This window comes from Tribolium castaneum, chromosome 4 (assembly GCF_031307605.1).
Source record: "Tribolium castaneum strain GA2 chromosome 4, icTriCast1.1, whole genome shotgun sequence".
Lineage (NCBI taxonomy): Eukaryota > Metazoa > Arthropoda > Insecta > Coleoptera > Tenebrionidae > Tribolium > Tribolium castaneum.
Window position 1 is genome coordinate 6,583,431 of NC_087397.1, and position 16,723 is coordinate 6,600,153.

The window sequence follows — 16,723 nt, forward strand, 5'->3', positions numbered from 1 at the left end:
GATTGGGTGAGAAATCAATCGTCGCATTTCGTGATTTTCAAACTTTGAAATCACGATTTCGCTAAAAAGGTAATTGTTGTCTCCCGAAAGGAAAAGGAAGATTCGCTTTTCTGTGACGAAACGTTTTATTTATTGCATTACTTAATAGCACCGTATGTACTGTAATTTAATTTCCATTTCATGCTACCAAAAAAATAATAAAGCAACACGACGAGAATCTTGGATATATGAGATTTTCTCTTTTTTTCAACTAATTATGCAAAACGATTTTTAATTAATCTTCTAAACACACCGAAAAGTAAATTAAGCAAATTGTGCCTCACGGTTTTCACCAATGCAAAATTTAATGAGGATTCAATGCAAGTTTATACATCCGCATCAGACATTTCAAAAGTGTTAAGTTTTGCGATACGAAAACAAACATTACACACACTAAACGCTCATTAAGATTATTGTTTAGCGGATCAATAATTACGTTAAAATTTAATAATCGGGTTAAGGTCAGAGAGGTCTATTTACTTTCAAACACTTATTGATTCGTCAAAGTCGAAAATTTTCGAAGTGACGTCAGGGCGTTGCGACACAAAAATAAATGATATATTAATTTATTTTGCGAAATTAATAGAGCGAGCTTGTTGAAGCGCAGAGTCATGACTGTACAATAACCCAAGCACGATTTGCATTCCGTACATGCAATTACAATTGAAATAAAATGTCGTAAAACTTTTCTTATCTAATAGATAAGTGCGTACTAGAGGCACAAATTGGCCAACTGGCCTAAAAATTCGTACTCCACGTACTCTGCTACATTCAATCAATGGCAATAAAGTGTTTACACAAGAATTGTGTGGTTTTTATCAAGGTCGTAATAATCATCCCTCCAGTTTTTCGACGAGACAGTGCAAGGACTTCTTTTGGAACATCTCCCACACATATCAACCAAGATGTGAATACACTTTCACCCGACGCAGTCGTGGGGATCTATAAATACCTGCAAACATCTTCATCAACCATCAACTTCACACAAGACATTCTTTCGACCGTTTTAATATAGTGAGTGCAAGTGCGCCAACATGAGTTCATTTAAATTAGTGGTTAGTGCTCGAAATACTGGACTTTTCAAACAATTTTGTAATAATCGTTTTATTGCAGAGCTGTACACTTGCACTATGTTGTTTACTCAACGGATCTCTTGGAGGGCAGCTCACTAAGCGTGACGGTACGAATTCCCACAATTTAGTACTGTTTTTTAATTGAACTTTTAGCGCCTCTGTCTGGAGGATATCCTTCTGGCGGCCCGGCCAATAGTTACTTGCCTCCAGGAGGCGCGTCCCAACCCTCTGGAAACTACGGTGCTCCTTCGGGAGGCTTTGGCGGAAAATCGGGAGGTTTCGGAGGATCGGGAGGTTTTGGTGGTGCTCCCTCCCAAAGCTATGGTGCCCCTTCAGGTGGCTTTGGAGGCTCCTCCTCGTTCGGTAAATCAGGAGGATTTGGTGGAGCTCCCTCCCAAAGCTACGGCGCCCCATCTGGAGGTTTCGGAGGTTCGTCATCTTTCGGTAAATCATCAGGAGGATTCGGTGGTGCACCTTCCCAAAGCTACGGTGCTCCTTCGGGAGGTTTTGGAGGCTCGTCCTCGTTTGGTAAATCGGGAGGATTCGGTGGTGCTCCTTCCCAAAGCTATGGTGCTCCTTCGGGAGGTTTCGGAGGTTCATCCTCTTTTGGTAAATCGGGAGGATTTGGTGGTGCTCCCTCTCAAAGCTACGGCGCTCCTTCGGGAGGTTTTGGAGGAAAATCTAGCAGTTTCAGTAGTGCTCCCTCCCAGAGCTATGGCGCTCCTTCAGGAGGTTTTGGAGGCAAATCTGGCGGTTTCGGTGGTGCTCCCTCCCAAAGCTACGGCGCTCCTTCGGGAGGTTTTGGAGGCAAGTCTGGCGGTTTCGGTGGTGCTCCTTCTCAAAGCTATGGTGCTCCTTCCGGAGGTTTCGGGGGTTCATCCTCTTTTGGTAAATCTGGCGGTTTTGGAGGAGCTCCCTCCCAAAGCTACGGTGCCCCATCTGGAGGCTTTGGTGGATCTTCCTCTTTCGGTAAATCTAGCGGTTTCGGGCATGGCTCTGGAGCTCCTTCTCAGAGCTACGGCGCTCCTAGCAGGTCTCAACCTCAGAGCAACTATTTGCCACCCTCGACTAGCTACGGCACTCCCGTAAGCTCGGCCAAGAGCTCAGGATCTTTCGGAGGTGCTCCGTCTCAGAGTTACGGTGCCCCATCTCAAAGTCATGCTCCTTCTCAAAGTTATGGAGCTCCAAGCCGCTCGTTCAGCCAGGCTCCTTCTCAGAGCTACGGTGCCCCGTCTCAAGGACATGCGCCTGCTCCCCAACAATCTTACTCTGCCCCTAGTCAAAGTTACGGTGCTCCTTCTGGTGGTTTTGGAGGCGGTCATGGCGGTTTTGGTGGACAGGGACAAGGATTTGGAGGTGGGAGGAGTCAGCCTTCTCAGAGCTACGGTGCTCCTGCTCCTTCTCAAAGCTACGGGGCGCCGTCTGCCGGAGGTCAACAGTACGCAAGCAATGGAGGATATTCATATTAAGGATTCAGGACCGTTTGTACATAGATTTTTAATTTATTAAGGAATGTGCAGTATTAGTACTAACCAGATTTTGTATAAATAAAATGCTTTTTTATTTAATTTCTGAGTTTTATTTTACAACAACTTTCTATAATCTCTAGACTACGTTTTATATATACATTGAACATTCTGACTTACGACAAAGGCTGTTATCTTTACTTTTTTAACAGTCTATTTATTGAATATACACAACATACCAAATATAGTTTTTTTTCTATATTTCTATATATTACAGCAACAACGGGTGGTCATAACAGTTCGCTACGCTCTTAATGTACATTATTATATCATGTGACTTGTAACATTTACCACGAATCAAAAGGAAAGAATAGAAAAAAGCAATAATGGAATTGATTTTACTGTATTATAATACATTTTCGGGGATGATATTTTTGAGTGGCAAGTCTTTAGTCTCTGTGTTTTTAAAAAATAAAACACTTTAAATGATTTGCTAATTATTGTTCAATCACATTTAACACACCGACTAGAGTTTTAAAAAATTCACAATTAGAATATACATTTATGCAAAATACAAATAAATCTTTTCCTTGCAAGGTAATATGAAAACTCTCAACAAATTCAATAAATACTGTTTTATCCTAAAATTATGTACACTTCTAGTTACTTAAGGAGCAACAGTGATATGTATTGTTACGTGTAGGACTCAATTCCGATATGTATACGTTCCACTTCTTAACAATTCGATGTTACGACTTGAATACATTTCGTTGAAGACAAAACAAAATAAACTCTCGAAATGAATCAACAGAACCGTCCAGCGGCAAGTAAAACATCTATGTAGCACCTACTGATCTTCTAATCGAAAAAAACAGAAGACAAATGATTAACTCCTTCAAAGCGTGGTTTGGATATCCGGATTAGTCCCCGACCTGATCCCCCCTCCACTACTAACCGACCCTCTCAATTTCTCGATTTCGGCCGGCAAGACATCATCATCAGGTTCCAAAGCCGGATTGATTCTCCCATTCCTCTCATCTTTACCCACAAGAGTCGCAGCCCCGTACAGTTTCCCCATAGCACCAGAAGCCATCACCGACATCTGTTCCCCTTCCTCCGCCGGCTCTCCCACCCTCTGTACATCTTCGGGAATGTTGACAACGCAGTGGAAAAAGTCGTACCCTGGGGCCAACCTCCCCGTCTCAAACACCCACTTCGTCCACCATGAAACCCCAATCAGAGTGACCAACGACAAAATCATGGCTAGAGTCCTGAAGGGGAACAGTTGTCTTTGATTCTCCTCATCCCATCCTGGGAAATGCACCAACGCATCCAAGCCCATCTGGGCCTCGCCGCCGCTCAAACGCACGAAAAACGCTATAATGTACGCGGCAAGACTGCCATAAGTGTTGCAGTAGTTCTTGAAATGGACGACCATCAAGAGCTGGGGGAACAAAATGACGTAGACTAGATCCGAACACATGGACCTGGAACAATTTTTTTTATTGGGGGAAGGATTTGGGCGGGAACGCAGTACCATAAACCGTAAATGGAAGGTATGGTTAGTGCCATGATTGTAGCAAGTACCCCCACAATCAGGATCGAGACTCGCATCACCCAGATTATCTCCATTTCGGACGCCTTCTGCCGGAAGATCAGCTTGTAGACGTTTCGGGCGAACATGGAACTTGCGGAAAGTACGCTCGAGTCTGCTGAAGACATTACAGCGGCTGAAACAGCACCGAGGCCGAAGAACGAGACGAAGTCGGGTGTGAGGTACTGCAGCACCATTGGCAGGATCATGCTGCTCTCGGCCTCGGTTAAAGGATACGGACCCTTGTATCCTGTTTCGTTCCAGGCTGGAAGAAAGGGATTAGACCGGGTTTGGTTTTTTGACGGGTGGTACCGGTGGCTTTGGCGATTGCGCCGATTAGTACCGGTGGTATGGCCATTAGAATACAACCAAAAGCTGCAACGTACGACAGGAGTTGCGCCCGACCTGCGGATTTGCTCGAAAGTACTCGCTGGAAGTAGACTTGCCACGGGATTCCGCCGAAAATTAGCAACAAACCGTAGTCCAAATAAATAAAATACTCTTCTTTTTTGACGACTCCGATCCAGTCGACGTCGATTGACTCTAACGAGGTTACGTGTTCGTTGGTCCAAGCGAACGGAATGCACATCCAAAGTCCGATGAAAATGCAAAATAACTGGATGACGTCTGTGTAAGCGACCGAATATAAGCCGCCGAAGAGTGTGTAGAAAACGGCGACGCAAGCACTGAATATTACGCTGGTTCTGTGATCCATGTCGATGATGACGCTCAGAGTGGCCCCAAGTGCGGCTAAAATCCCAGCGGCCCAGAAAACTTCGCCACATAGAGCCGGCAGGAACAAGAGGCCTCCCATGCGTTCGCCGAACGAGTCTTGTAGTGGATCTAACATCGTTATATAACCCTGTTTTCGCATCTTATTTGCAAAGAAAATGCCCCCAAAGACTAGACTGAGAGAGTACCCGAAAGGTGCTTGGCACCAGACCAACCCCGTGGTGTAGATAATCTCAGCCGTGCCGTTTATGTAACCGCCCCCGACCCAAGTAGCTGAAAAATTCGGCTTGAATTGTGTCTCAGTTTTTGGGTTTGTGGTACCTGTCATTGTGAAAATGCCGACGAAAAGGCCGATATTGCGCCCCGCCAGCATGACCTCCTCCTCGGAGTCATTCCCGGACTCCTTTTTGCGGCCCGCCCAGATGCCCACCCCCAGAATAAGCACGTAAAAAATGATAATGGAGATGACTCCCGCCACGTTAATCATCGCGCCTTAGTGGTACTTTTTACCTTAGTCGAAGCACTTAGGCAAGAAAACTCTCACTTGTGGGTCTTATGGCCGCAACAGTCGCCCCAACGAAGCGAAGTTTTTTGCGAGGGACTGTTCCGTGTTCTAAACGCTAGCCCGCACATGGGCGCTTTCTAACTTCATAAAGCCACAACACCACCGACGTTTCAAAGACATACAAATTTCTCGCGCTCACGGCTAGGACTGTCCTGGTCCACACCAGGTATTGATCCTCCATGACGTCAACGAGGACGAGGTCCTTATTGGGTGGAATTCACCCCGCTGCCTTCGCCGAAGAGCGCAGATGCCCCATTGGAGATGGGCAAACACCCACTCATGGAGGTCGAAGGGACGCCACAATCGATATTTCGATTATTTTCGGTTACAACAAATTCGTAAATGAGTGCCTGATTGAGAAACGAGATAGGACACTCGGTGCCTTCCTATTATCTTCGCAACATCCACCAATTAGACACCTTTCACATTCCGCTAATTGATGCAATTAATGAAATTTGCTTTTTTGCGGAAGTTTAATAAATTAGGCGGCCTTTCCATTTTTGAAATCACGCACAAAAACACGGATGAATGAAGGCGTTTAGTGAAAAATCAATACCGAAAAAATATTTTTAGACCTGGGTTTAATTGACACAAATTTCTCATGTAATCTGATTGTGTATGTGTTAGGGGCTATTTATGACAACTGTAAATGGGTTTTATTCATAGAAGTTATGTTCAATGCTAAATTGGAACATAAGTCGTGTTAGCTGACACAAATGTGGGAGTTTTTCCTCGGTTTAAATTCCTAAATGGCTCCGCTTGAAATTTAAATCGAATAGAAAGATATATTCCACCATTTGTAACAATTAGGCAGAAATAAATTACATGATGAAAACAATGGTTTTAATAGTAAATACTGACAAAATCGCCGTTAAAAACGCTTCGTATTTTAAAGTATTGTTCATTATTTCTGTAATAAAAATAAAAAATTTGTAATTTTATGCAATTTGAGTAATTAACTGTAAAGCTCTTCTGCTGGATGAATAATTTTTGCATTATGATATTAATTATTCGCATGAAAAAATGTGTATCGAATTTCTTTTAGTTACAGAGAATGTTACAAAAATATACATGGGCGCACGAATATAACGCCCTGATGAGAAAGAAAGCATAAAACTAGTTTATACTAAAAAAAAACATTTTTGTTTTATTTTTGTTATTCTTTGTTCGTGTTTATGAGCTTAAAGAAAATATTATGGAAACGTTGAAATATTAATTAGAAATTTGTTGCAAGAGTTTTAGTAGTTAAACAGTGAACTTTCCGATTACGTTCTAAAATATTTATTAACGCTATAAAAATTGAAAATCAATGATTTCTGGATTGGTGCTTTTTATTTGGGTTGTTTGTATGAATTTGTTTCATGTATTTACGATAAACGTAAGGGAAACTGGCGACATCTACAGCTGAGTAGTAAAATAAAGCATACATTTTGGGAGAGGAACCTAACGTAAAGAGGAAAAGTGTTCTGTTAAACATCAAGACAGATTTCTAACACAGTGAATAATTATAATTTTATCTATTTAAATTCTCCAAATTATGAAAAAAAAATATCAAAACAATTCTGGTATTTTTAAACCGAAAATTATAAATAGGTTTTGTTGGAACTATTTTGCTATGTTTTAATAAGAAGATATTTTTTGTTTTTCCATATGTAATATTATTTTGAGAAACAGAAGAAATCAATTTTTTTTTAATTAAAGACTAGTTCATAAAAACCTCCATTAAAATTTAACACATTATTAAAAGTTAACAACGCAAACTGACCAATCAAATGTGTTCAGTTTGATCACATGTTCAGTTAATTGCGCTCCTATAAACCTTAGAGCTTAGTTAAAATTTAATTCGTTGTTAAAAGTTAACAACGCGAATGGACCACTCACATTTGTTCAACTTGGTCACGTGATCAGTTAATTGCGATTTAAATTAATGACGCTTCTGTAAACCGGCCCTAAATGTTTTAAATGTTAATTTTGCAACGAGTTACTGTAAAAGTTTACTGGAAATTTTTCAAAATGTATCAGTATTAAAAATAAATGTAATAATGATATATAATTGTTTTTTTTTGGTCTTGTACGGTAAAGCTTTGTTTACAGGACTGAATGAGTCCGGCAAATAATGGAGTGGGATATAAATCGGACCATGGAAAATAAAACAAAAGTTTGTTTTAAATTTTATTTAAATTACAACCATTACAACAAAGAAGTCACTCACAGGTAAAAAAATTCGAGATAATATTATGTCGCATAAAATCCCCCGAAGATAATTAGTAGCAGAAGCACGCAATTCCTTTGTCCTTATTTTAATAAATAATTAAAGTCTACTAATTGCTCTTTCGGGATTCGTAAAAATACTCAGCTCGTAAATAATACAACGTTTTGTACGAGAGAAATCACAGAGAAATAAATAGATGAGATGAAATGGATTTAAATAAGTCGAAGTTTTTAATAAACCCTCGAGAATTTCCAAATATAGAACGGCGTTTGTGAGCGTTCGACGTGGCCAATATTGGCCGGAGGCACCGGATTATGAATGAAATTCCTCTGCCCTTGCATCCTCTTCGATTTATTTATCCTCTAAAAAGCAAAATCACGCATTAGACACTTGCACACACGCTGCTCGAGATGATCAATGAATGATAAGCAAAAGCACCTTCGCCCGCCTTTTCCTGCATTTGCAATGCCCATGGTTTGGTGAAATGTGAGAGGGGGTGGTACCTACAGGGGTCTCTTTGGGCGCTTCAACGGGCCTTTCCGGGGGTTTCTCCGGCTCGGGCTTGGCTTTGAGGAGGTGCGCAATCGAGCTGAAATTTTTCAAGTGAATGAGCGAACTCGACAAAAGTTAACCCACCTGTGGGCTTCCATGCAATAATACTGAACCAAATACCGGCGAGAGCACTGCGACCGGCAACATTCGTCCACTATTTGCCGCCGAAAACGTCTCCTAGCTGAACAAAAATTACAAAAAACTTTCGACAAAGCGGAACTTACGCAAAGTCGGGTAATTGTAAATAGCGCACAGTTCGGTGAGAGTCTTCACCAATTTTTTCCCGCAGAAGAACTCTTTTCGGTCGATGTTTGCGTGGATCTGGCCGGCGAGGAGCAAGGTGAAGCAGACTTTAAGCCAGAGTTTTGGCACGTTCATTGTAAGCCACCTGGAGGGACAAAATAGAATTTGAAAGGAACCAATATCAATTTATACCCCGGTGGTGTTAAATGTCGCTTCATGTTACCATGGAGTCTACATTTCTTACAAAAAGTACCCTTGAAGTCAAAATTATTAATCTAGGGTCGGCATTGTGTGACTAACAATTGGACCGACGAGTTAAAATTGGATAGTAGGAGTGATTTAGATAGATGCGAGTGTCAGGATTTAATTTTCTTTATTGCAAAAACCTTGACTCATTTAACTACACACATCATAATTAAAATATTTTTAGAGCGCGAAAAAATTGAGATTTTAGCGCTTACCGTGATTGCTCAAAGTTCAGCCAACACTGCCTTCGCGGATAACGCACTGACCATCACTGCAAGAAACCAGCCACTTTTTGCAAGCTGCTACTTCCGAAATTAGGGATGATTTGTGGCCGTTTCAGCAGCCACAAATTTATAAATAGCACAGTCTGGGATGATACAAATTGTGATTAAAAAAATTCAGATATAACATGTTTATCGGCAAGATTTATGAAATCGCTGTTTGTTTAACCTTTGCCTGGATTGACACGGGTTTCGGCTATACCTGCGAATCTTCAGGCACCGAACAATCGACTAATCGCTCTGCGAAATTGAACCGAATTTGTGATACAATTCTTACGCTCGCGACTGATAACGCTGTCGGATGATTTTTTTATTAAAATATTTACTATTATTTTAGGTCACACCGACTCCCCTTTACGCCATAGTTTGATAATAGTGGTGTTGGTCATTTATTATCGCTGCTGATTGCTTGTCTTCCGCATCAGTGATTCTATTATTGCCAGAAGGCCAGACACGGTGATAAAAATGTTCCCTTAATAAAAAATTGTTGCTTGGCAAAAATTGTCAAACTAAGGAGTGATAACGAGTGACCTGCAAAATTTGCAAAAATGTCTCGTCCAGTTGCGATAATTATTTCTGAATGGAGCGATTAGGTTTTTGCCAGGATTTGTATTTTTATCTCGGTTGCATCCGATCAGAAAACAATTTTGTTATTTTCCGATCGATAAATATTGTTTCTAATATTTTATCTCTTTTACTTAATCGAGTCACTGCTGCACTGACCCAGAATTTGAGGCGAAATCCAGAAAAATCACGCTTTCACGCTTAGATGAAATGTCATACCTCTTGATAACAATTCTAGAAATAAATTGAGAAAAATCTAATCTGTTCTTGTGGAGTGACTTAAGATAAACATAAATAAAATCGATTCGGAGGTAAACGAATTAAATTTCACAACGTGATAAGTTTTATTGAGCAAAAAACATTTTTATATCAAAATAATAGGATAAGAGTGGGAGGGTCAATCCGTGGAATTAGTAAACATTCTAATTTTAGCAGTTTTCTTAAAATCCAGCTGAAGTTACGGTGACTGGTTCCAAAGTCTTGTTTCACGCAGTGTTCATGATTCGACCTCAGAAGCGTGATTAAATAGGTGCAAGATTAAGTGATTTATGGGTCTTATAATTATATAACAAATCGTTTTACAAATAACTTCGTTATCGGAATCAATTATACGATATCCGGTTGTTAACGCCACGACTATCTTTGACTCATCCCAAAATAATCACAAGACAATAAATAACATCCTTGATTGCAACTGCAGACAATCGGATTTTTTCGCTAAGCCAACAGGAACCGCTCCTCAATTCTTGTGCCGAGCTTTAAACTTTTATTACCTGCAATAGCTGTTGGAAACCGCGCAGACAAAGCGTCATAACTCATCGTTCTTTTCCTATCGATTTTCTAGTAGTTTACAAACAAGCCGTTATTAATTATGATGACCCTCTTACTTGGATTTGCATAATGAGAGTAAATATCTGGAAGAGCTTAATAGTTTCAAACTTAGTTATTGCCATAATCCATTAACTTATGCAAATTAATTAAGAGTCAATTTTTACCGAGTCACAACTTGAGAAGGTGTCAATCGAAATTAGAGAAAAATTATTGCGTTTTCTATTAATTTTCACTCCTTGAACTTTGAAAGCAAAAATCGCTTTTTGTTCAAAAATAGCCGTTTGGACTGACAAACAAAATTATGTAACGTTGATCGAAGGTTCAATAAAAATAATTTTCTAATAAAGCTGTCAGATACCGATGTCTGTCGGGATCTTAATTTCAAGTCTGAGGACAAAATAAGAGAAACACTGATAAGAGACCGGGTTCGAGAGTCAACAGTTTTAAACGCCCCCAACATTGTTTCACCCTTCTATTGACTATTGGCTAAGCAAATAAGAATCACACAAAGCTTTGATCTCTTTGGGGCTAAATATTTAATTTCGCAGGTATTTACTTTGAAACTTAAGTAACAAAAGCTGTTGAAAACACGAAAGGCACACTTGCGAGTGACAGTTTTTCCTTTGAAATTAAAAATTAATTAGACTGCGTAATTGAACATAATGCCCACACAGCGTGGTGATTTCTCGTAGACTCTGATCTATCTGATTTATCCGAACGAAGCTCGAGCTTTCATCGCTGATCCGAGCGAGGCCACCTACGAAGGATAAATAGAATTAAGCCCATTGGTAATTCGGCGCCCATGAATCCGCTCACGTCCCATTTTTCCAAAATCTCCGTAAACATCGTAATGATTTCAAAGGGAATAAGTGTAAAAGCACTTGTAAATTTCGGTATAAATAGCGAGGAAACGCAAGCGCGTGCTTTATTCGCTTTCAATTCCACTAACCTACATTTGAACAGTTTGGCAAAAGCGCTCGGAGCTTTGGGACGTCGCAATAAATGTCGCAAAATTCGGCCACGTGCTGCGAGGTGGTGTTTTTTCGCTTAAATAGACCTTCACAGGTGCGTGTTTTCCCGCTTATTATTGACGTGACACGTGTGATTGATGTTGCTTTATTATGATTTCCTGCAAGTAAACACTTTTGAATTTCTCTAAGTCGATCAAAGTTGAAATTTTACCGCGAGGTGGTAAACAATCGGCGTCAAAGGGGGACTTTTAATTAAATCCACATCGATGCCAAGTGTCCGATAAATTGCTTTTCGAGCTTTTGTGCATTTGGAATTTTATTTTATTGGTGCAAGCGGAGCAAAACAATGCCAGGATTGCGACACGAGACTCATTTTAATTGATATTAAAGCTTACGTTTTAATCAAGGTTTAACCAGTTTTGCATGTCCTTTGAACTCCAAACAATAACTCGCCATGTAATGAAACTACGCCATAAATTTTGGGCCCCGAAGAGCTTTTTAGTTCGATAATAATTAATTAAAATTTTGTCTTACGTGACGAGCTTTCCGCCAAAAGCTGTCACATCCAGGCGCAACTTTGTGATGAGTCGTCTAAAGTTTCGTCTCCATTTATACTCCGAAATCTATTTTTGATGCAAGTGCATAAAATTTTGAGTAAGCTTTTCGCACTTTTATGCTCGGAATTGTTTTGGATTGAAGGCTGTTAAAGCGGCCCACCTTGGAGCGAGTAAGGACAACAAATAAAACAAAACAGCGACTTTTCAAGAGTTCAAGTGCATTTAAAACTAACTTTGTAGATAAATACCCGCTGCATTATTCATTCCTTGAACTCGTAAATTCGCACTCGGCTCCCGTCTCAATTATTTTTTTTACAATATTGATCCGTCACATTTCTCGGCAAACTTGTCCGAAAGTTTGATTAAAATTTCCGGTTTTTCTTTCTGGCGTTGATGAGGAAAACTTTATCGTTTCAGATGTGAGCGAAAAATGAACGCAACATCTCCGAAGTCCTCACTGGCCAAGCTCGGCCTCTACCCCCGACCGAAAACTTTGAAGGTCATGGTTTTGGGGCAAAGCGGTGTCGGAAAATCAGGTAATTGCCAGAGCGGCTATTTCTGGGTTTGTTTACCAGGCTTCCGTTCTAGCGATGGTTGTGCGATTTATTACCAAAAGATACATAGGCGAGTACGACCCGACTTTGGAAAAAGTTTACGCTTTCCACACAGTGATTGACAACGAGATGGTTTATTTTGATATCCTTGATACGGCAGGACAACCGCACGTAAGCTTTCGCCCTGTTTGCATGTCCGCTGTGCAAATGGCAGTGCAATTTGTTAATTAAGTTTCGAATTAAAGTTAATTACGCCTAGTTTGTCATAATAAAAGTCCGCGTATTTGTTATCGCCTGGAAGTGGTTGCAAGCGACTTTATTAAAATTAGAATGTTTACAATGGCGAGGAATTAGCAGGTGTTACATCATTAAAGCATTTTATTAACTGTTTATAAATATTTCGGACGTTGTAGCCGATTTATGTGAAAATGAATCGATTTTTTGATCAAACACCACTTATGCAAAAATAATTTTTGCATTTATCAAGTAATCATTTAGTGGCATCTTGTTGCCAACAACGCTGTTTCACGATAAAAATTTCGTCATTATTTTACTCCGTGTAAATAACAAGAATTTAATTAATTCGAATTTTATCAGTATAGTTTTATTTTTTAAACAATAGACGTGTGGTTTCGTGATCACGTAATTGTTTTATTAAATGTGTCTCTGAGTGTTTGAAAAAATCAACTTGACGATAATTGTTACAATAAAAAATAAAATTGCTATTTGGGCAATATATCAAGATGTCCGAACCTGATATTAGAGATAAACAACCGTTATAGATTAAGTATCAAGGGATAAGAAGACGAAGTAACGAAGATTTATGAGTGTACTAAAAGGAATTATTGAATTTCAACTCACTCAACGAACAAAAGCAATTATATCCGAACGGCAAACACACCTAGCCTGAGAAAAAAGACAAAATGGGCCGTTAGAAAGCAAACCTTTCTTATAATAAGCTTACACATTTTGAGAGGAAATTTTTGTAACCTTATTAAATTCAATTAAAAATTATTATTTCAAATTATTTGTATTAATAGCCTCACTGGATGGTATAAAGCATTTCCTTAGTAAAATAAGCTTTTATTGAAAAGTAAACAGCTGCCGTCAGTTGTGTGTCACTTAAAAAACTTGAAATATCACTCTTTCCAAGTAAACTGAATTAATTTCTGATTTAAAGCCTTTCATAAGAGGAGTGAGGTTCCAGCAATATGAAAAAGTCCATTGTTGACTTTAAATAGTTAGAAAATTAATCTTTTTTTACGAAAACTGTATAAACTAATCCTCTGATTTACATAAAATTATTTTCAAGAATACAGAATGTTTCCGAAATGAGCTACAATACAAACCTATCCAATTTTTTAAAGAAACATTCTATATTTTTTTGCGATTTTTGAATATAGCTTTCGACACTGCTGTTTTTAAGAGAAATTGTTATTGGTTTTTAAATTAATGTTTGTTTTTGAAATAATTTGATTTTTTAACAAAAAAAATTTTTTTTTAAATATTACATAAAAACTAAAAATCTTAGAAAAGTGTCCTGCTGAATATATTTTTCATGTTTTACTTATTTATTTATTTTATTATATTTATTTATAATTTGTCTGCGATCCTAATGACATACGCTCAACAACTGATACTGATTTAAGTTTGAACTTTTTCCTTTAAAATAGTGAACGTCCTACATTGCTTAGATTTTTTGTTTTTGTGTAATAATTTTTTAAATAAAATGCGTTATCGTCAAAAAAAAACAAATTATTTCAAAAACTAAACAGAATCGACTAATATAAGTATAAATCAAAATTATCAGAATTAAAAGCTGCGTCCAAAAATGCAATAAAATTTAGAGTGCTCTATTAAAAAAAATTACTTCAGCGTCTCTTTAGTTTTGGAACAGTCTGAATACACACCGCAGTCTGAAGCAGTAACGCAGCTATAATAAAAAAAAATAATGAACAAGTTATGGAGCTTTTTTGAATCGTTGTGATATCCTGTATATATATATATATTAAAATATTCTGCAGTTAATTATAATTATGCTGTTGTAGAATGGCTGACGATTTTTTATCTGAAGAATTGTTGCCTGAGAAAAAAGAATCCGAACAGTTAACAGTTACCGTAAAATTAATAATCCTATTACTGTAAATAAAACTCGAGGGTCCTCCACTAGCAACCATTAAATTAAAAAAGAGAAAGCAATTACAATATTAAAATTATTCTATTAAAGAGAAAACTGATAAAAATGTAACTAGCAATAAAAAATAAAGCTTAGCGCTTCCGAAATACTTTCCAAATACTTTTGAATATTATTAAAAGTGGACAAGAAAATAATCCTAGATTATCAAAAATTCCTAATAAAATAAAGACTAGAGCAGTTTCTAATTCAATAGAACGAAGACAATAAGAAACTTGTAAGATCTTCACTTATAACGCATTTACATCAGAAATTGAAGAAACGAAAAATCTTTCAAATGTTTAACTACAGCGTTTTATTGGAGAATTTAAAAATTCTTAGGCTGCAAAAAAAAGAGTAAAAACAATGTTAATTGTTTATCTTAAAGGAAATCTTATTACAAATTGTATAAGAAATACATATTAAGCTGCAATTAAACAACGTCTTTTATTTTCGCCTGCCAGTCGTCTCTAAAATTTTATGAGTCAAGCATTTAGCAGACTTACATTTTTAGAAGCATTTGCTTAGTTTTGTAGGCTTGCCTTTATTAATCATAAGTGTAATATACAATTTTTTTCTACTTCCTATTTTTGTTGTTTGTTTTTTTTTAGTTTAACTTATCAGAATCTGTTCAAATTATTTTTTCTTAATGTTGTTAATTATTCGGGTTTTATCAATAAACGACCTATTTATGCTTATTTTTATTAATACCACCTAGAATTTAATTATGTAAATGTTTGCAGGAGAGCGAATGTTTGGCTCTGGAGGCGAACATCCGCTGGGCTGAAGCCTTCATCCTCATGTATTCAGTGACGGACAAATGCTCTTTTGACGAGTGCTACCGCCTTAAATTTTTGATCAACTACAACAAGCGCCGCCGTCGCCTGGGGGGCACGTCCAAGGACCCCGTCCTCGACGTCCCCGTGGTCCTCGTGGGCAACAAAATCGACCAGATGGAGGACAGAATGGTGACTCTCGAAGAAGGGCAACGCCGTAGCAAAGAAATCGGCTGTGTCTGCTTCCACGAGATTTCAGTCCGCGAAAGCATCGACCAAGTGTGGTCGGTCTTTCGGGACGTTTGCCGCTTTTGGCGCGTTCAAAATAAAAATCCCAAGATGCGGAGAAGTGGAAGTGAGAAGGAACCGATGAGTCCTGACAGCGTTAAGTTGCTTTGTTCGTCGGCGGGGTCTCCCAGCGGACTTATCCCCAGCTGTAGGATGGGGATGTTCAGTCGGCGGTGGACCGAAGTGGAGTTGGAGGAGGAGGATGAGGAGGAGAGCAAGGAGAGCAGTGCGAGCAGTCCGGGAGAGAGTGTTCCCTTTAGGGAGAGGGCCTCCACGGATGGGCACCTGCAGCAGAGGCCCTGGAGGTGGAGGTATCCGCCCATTGGGACGGGAGGGTCGCAGGATCTGAGTGTCAGGGCTGAGAGGAGGATGAGTATTTCGATGAGAGGGAATAATGCCAGTTATTGAAATGATTCAGTTTTGGATAATTTGACTAAGACTGAGATGAGAGTCTTAGAGGAAACACGCTCGTTTTGCAAACGGAGACAATAAAACACGAGTTTGGGACGAAGTTGTACGGCTTTATCAATTAACCAATGACCACATTTGCTGTGATTTCATGTTTCGTCGTAACATAATCAAAAGATGTATATTTAAATATGTATTTATTCTGTATTAATGTTTTATGGATTTTTATCCAGTATTCATTCCATTGTGATGTTTAAGGTGTTATAATAAAAATACAAAAATAAATTGTGTTTTATTTTATTCTCAAGTTTTTTATTACCCATTTTAATCTCAAAATTCTTTATTTATGTGTTTCTGATTAAAATAAATCAATAGTATATTACGTTGTTAGGAGTAAAAGTCATAAAATCTCACACTCACACTTCGAATAACATCCCTATACCTATTTATAACCCGGATCAGATGTGACTTGTTTCATTGAAAAAATTGTACAAAAGGCAAGTGAAACAACACGTAAACAAAAATAAGAGAATAAAAAAACACATAGACGTATAAACATAAAGCGGAGCATAAAACTGACAGAAATAAAAAAATAATG

The 16,723-nt window shown here is 38.6% G+C and overlaps 4 protein-coding genes across 6 annotated transcripts; 2 read left to right on the forward strand and 2 right to left on the reverse strand.

Moving 5' to 3' along the window:
- The first annotated feature begins 931 nt into the window (after positions 1-931).
- On the forward strand, positions 932-2,680 carry LOC664382 (pro-resilin). Its single transcript, XM_970389.4, has 3 exons — positions 932-1,094; positions 1,153-1,219; positions 1,266-2,680. Exons 1-3 carry the CDS (start codon positions 1,074-1,076, stop codon positions 2,579-2,581), a joined length of 1,404 nt encoding a protein of 467 aa, XP_975482.1. The 5' UTR covers positions 932-1,073; the 3' UTR covers positions 2,582-2,680.
- Positions 2,681-3,339: 659 nt separating this feature from the next.
- On the reverse strand, positions 3,340-5,523 carry ChT (Choline transporter). Its single transcript, XM_008203247.3, has 4 exons — positions 5,226-5,523; positions 4,485-5,177; positions 4,116-4,437; positions 3,340-4,065 (listed from the first exon to the last, which is right to left on the reverse strand). The coding sequence occupies exons 1-4, from the start codon at positions 5,389-5,391 to the stop codon at positions 3,474-3,476; spliced, it is 1,773 nt and encodes a 590-aa protein (XP_008201469.2). The 5' UTR covers positions 5,392-5,523; the 3' UTR covers positions 3,340-3,473.
- A 2,105-nt stretch (positions 5,524-7,628) lies between these two features.
- Positions 7,629-9,248, reverse strand: LOC103315192 (uncharacterized). 3 transcript variants are annotated; one of them, XM_015985431.2, is made up of 6 exons: positions 8,938-9,248; positions 8,669-8,876; positions 8,458-8,621; positions 8,318-8,414; positions 8,189-8,270; positions 7,629-8,043 (listed from the first exon to the last, which is right to left on the reverse strand). In XM_015985431.2, the coding sequence occupies exons 2-6, from the start codon at positions 8,692-8,694 to the stop codon at positions 7,912-7,914; spliced, it is 501 nt and encodes a 166-aa protein (XP_015840917.1). In that variant the 5' UTR covers positions 8,695-8,876; positions 8,938-9,248; the 3' UTR covers positions 7,629-7,911. The 3 variants fall into 3 exon arrangements, with proteins under 3 accessions (XP_015840917.1, XP_015840916.1, XP_008201468.1); XM_015985430.2 differs by having other exon boundaries at positions 8,120-8,270; positions 8,938-9,247; XM_008203246.3 differs by lacking the exon at positions 8,669-8,876 and having other exon boundaries at positions 8,120-8,270; positions 8,938-9,245.
- Positions 9,249-11,262: 2,014 nt separating this feature from the next.
- LOC664374 (uncharacterized protein) lies at positions 11,263-16,410 on the forward strand. Its single transcript, XM_970381.4, has 4 exons — positions 11,263-11,463; positions 12,344-12,462; positions 12,515-12,651; positions 15,397-16,410. The coding sequence occupies exons 2-4, from the start codon at positions 12,357-12,359 to the stop codon at positions 16,123-16,125; spliced, it is 972 nt and encodes a 323-aa protein (XP_975474.1). The 5' UTR covers positions 11,263-11,463; positions 12,344-12,356; the 3' UTR covers positions 16,126-16,410.
- Positions 16,411-16,723: the final 313 nt, after the last annotated feature.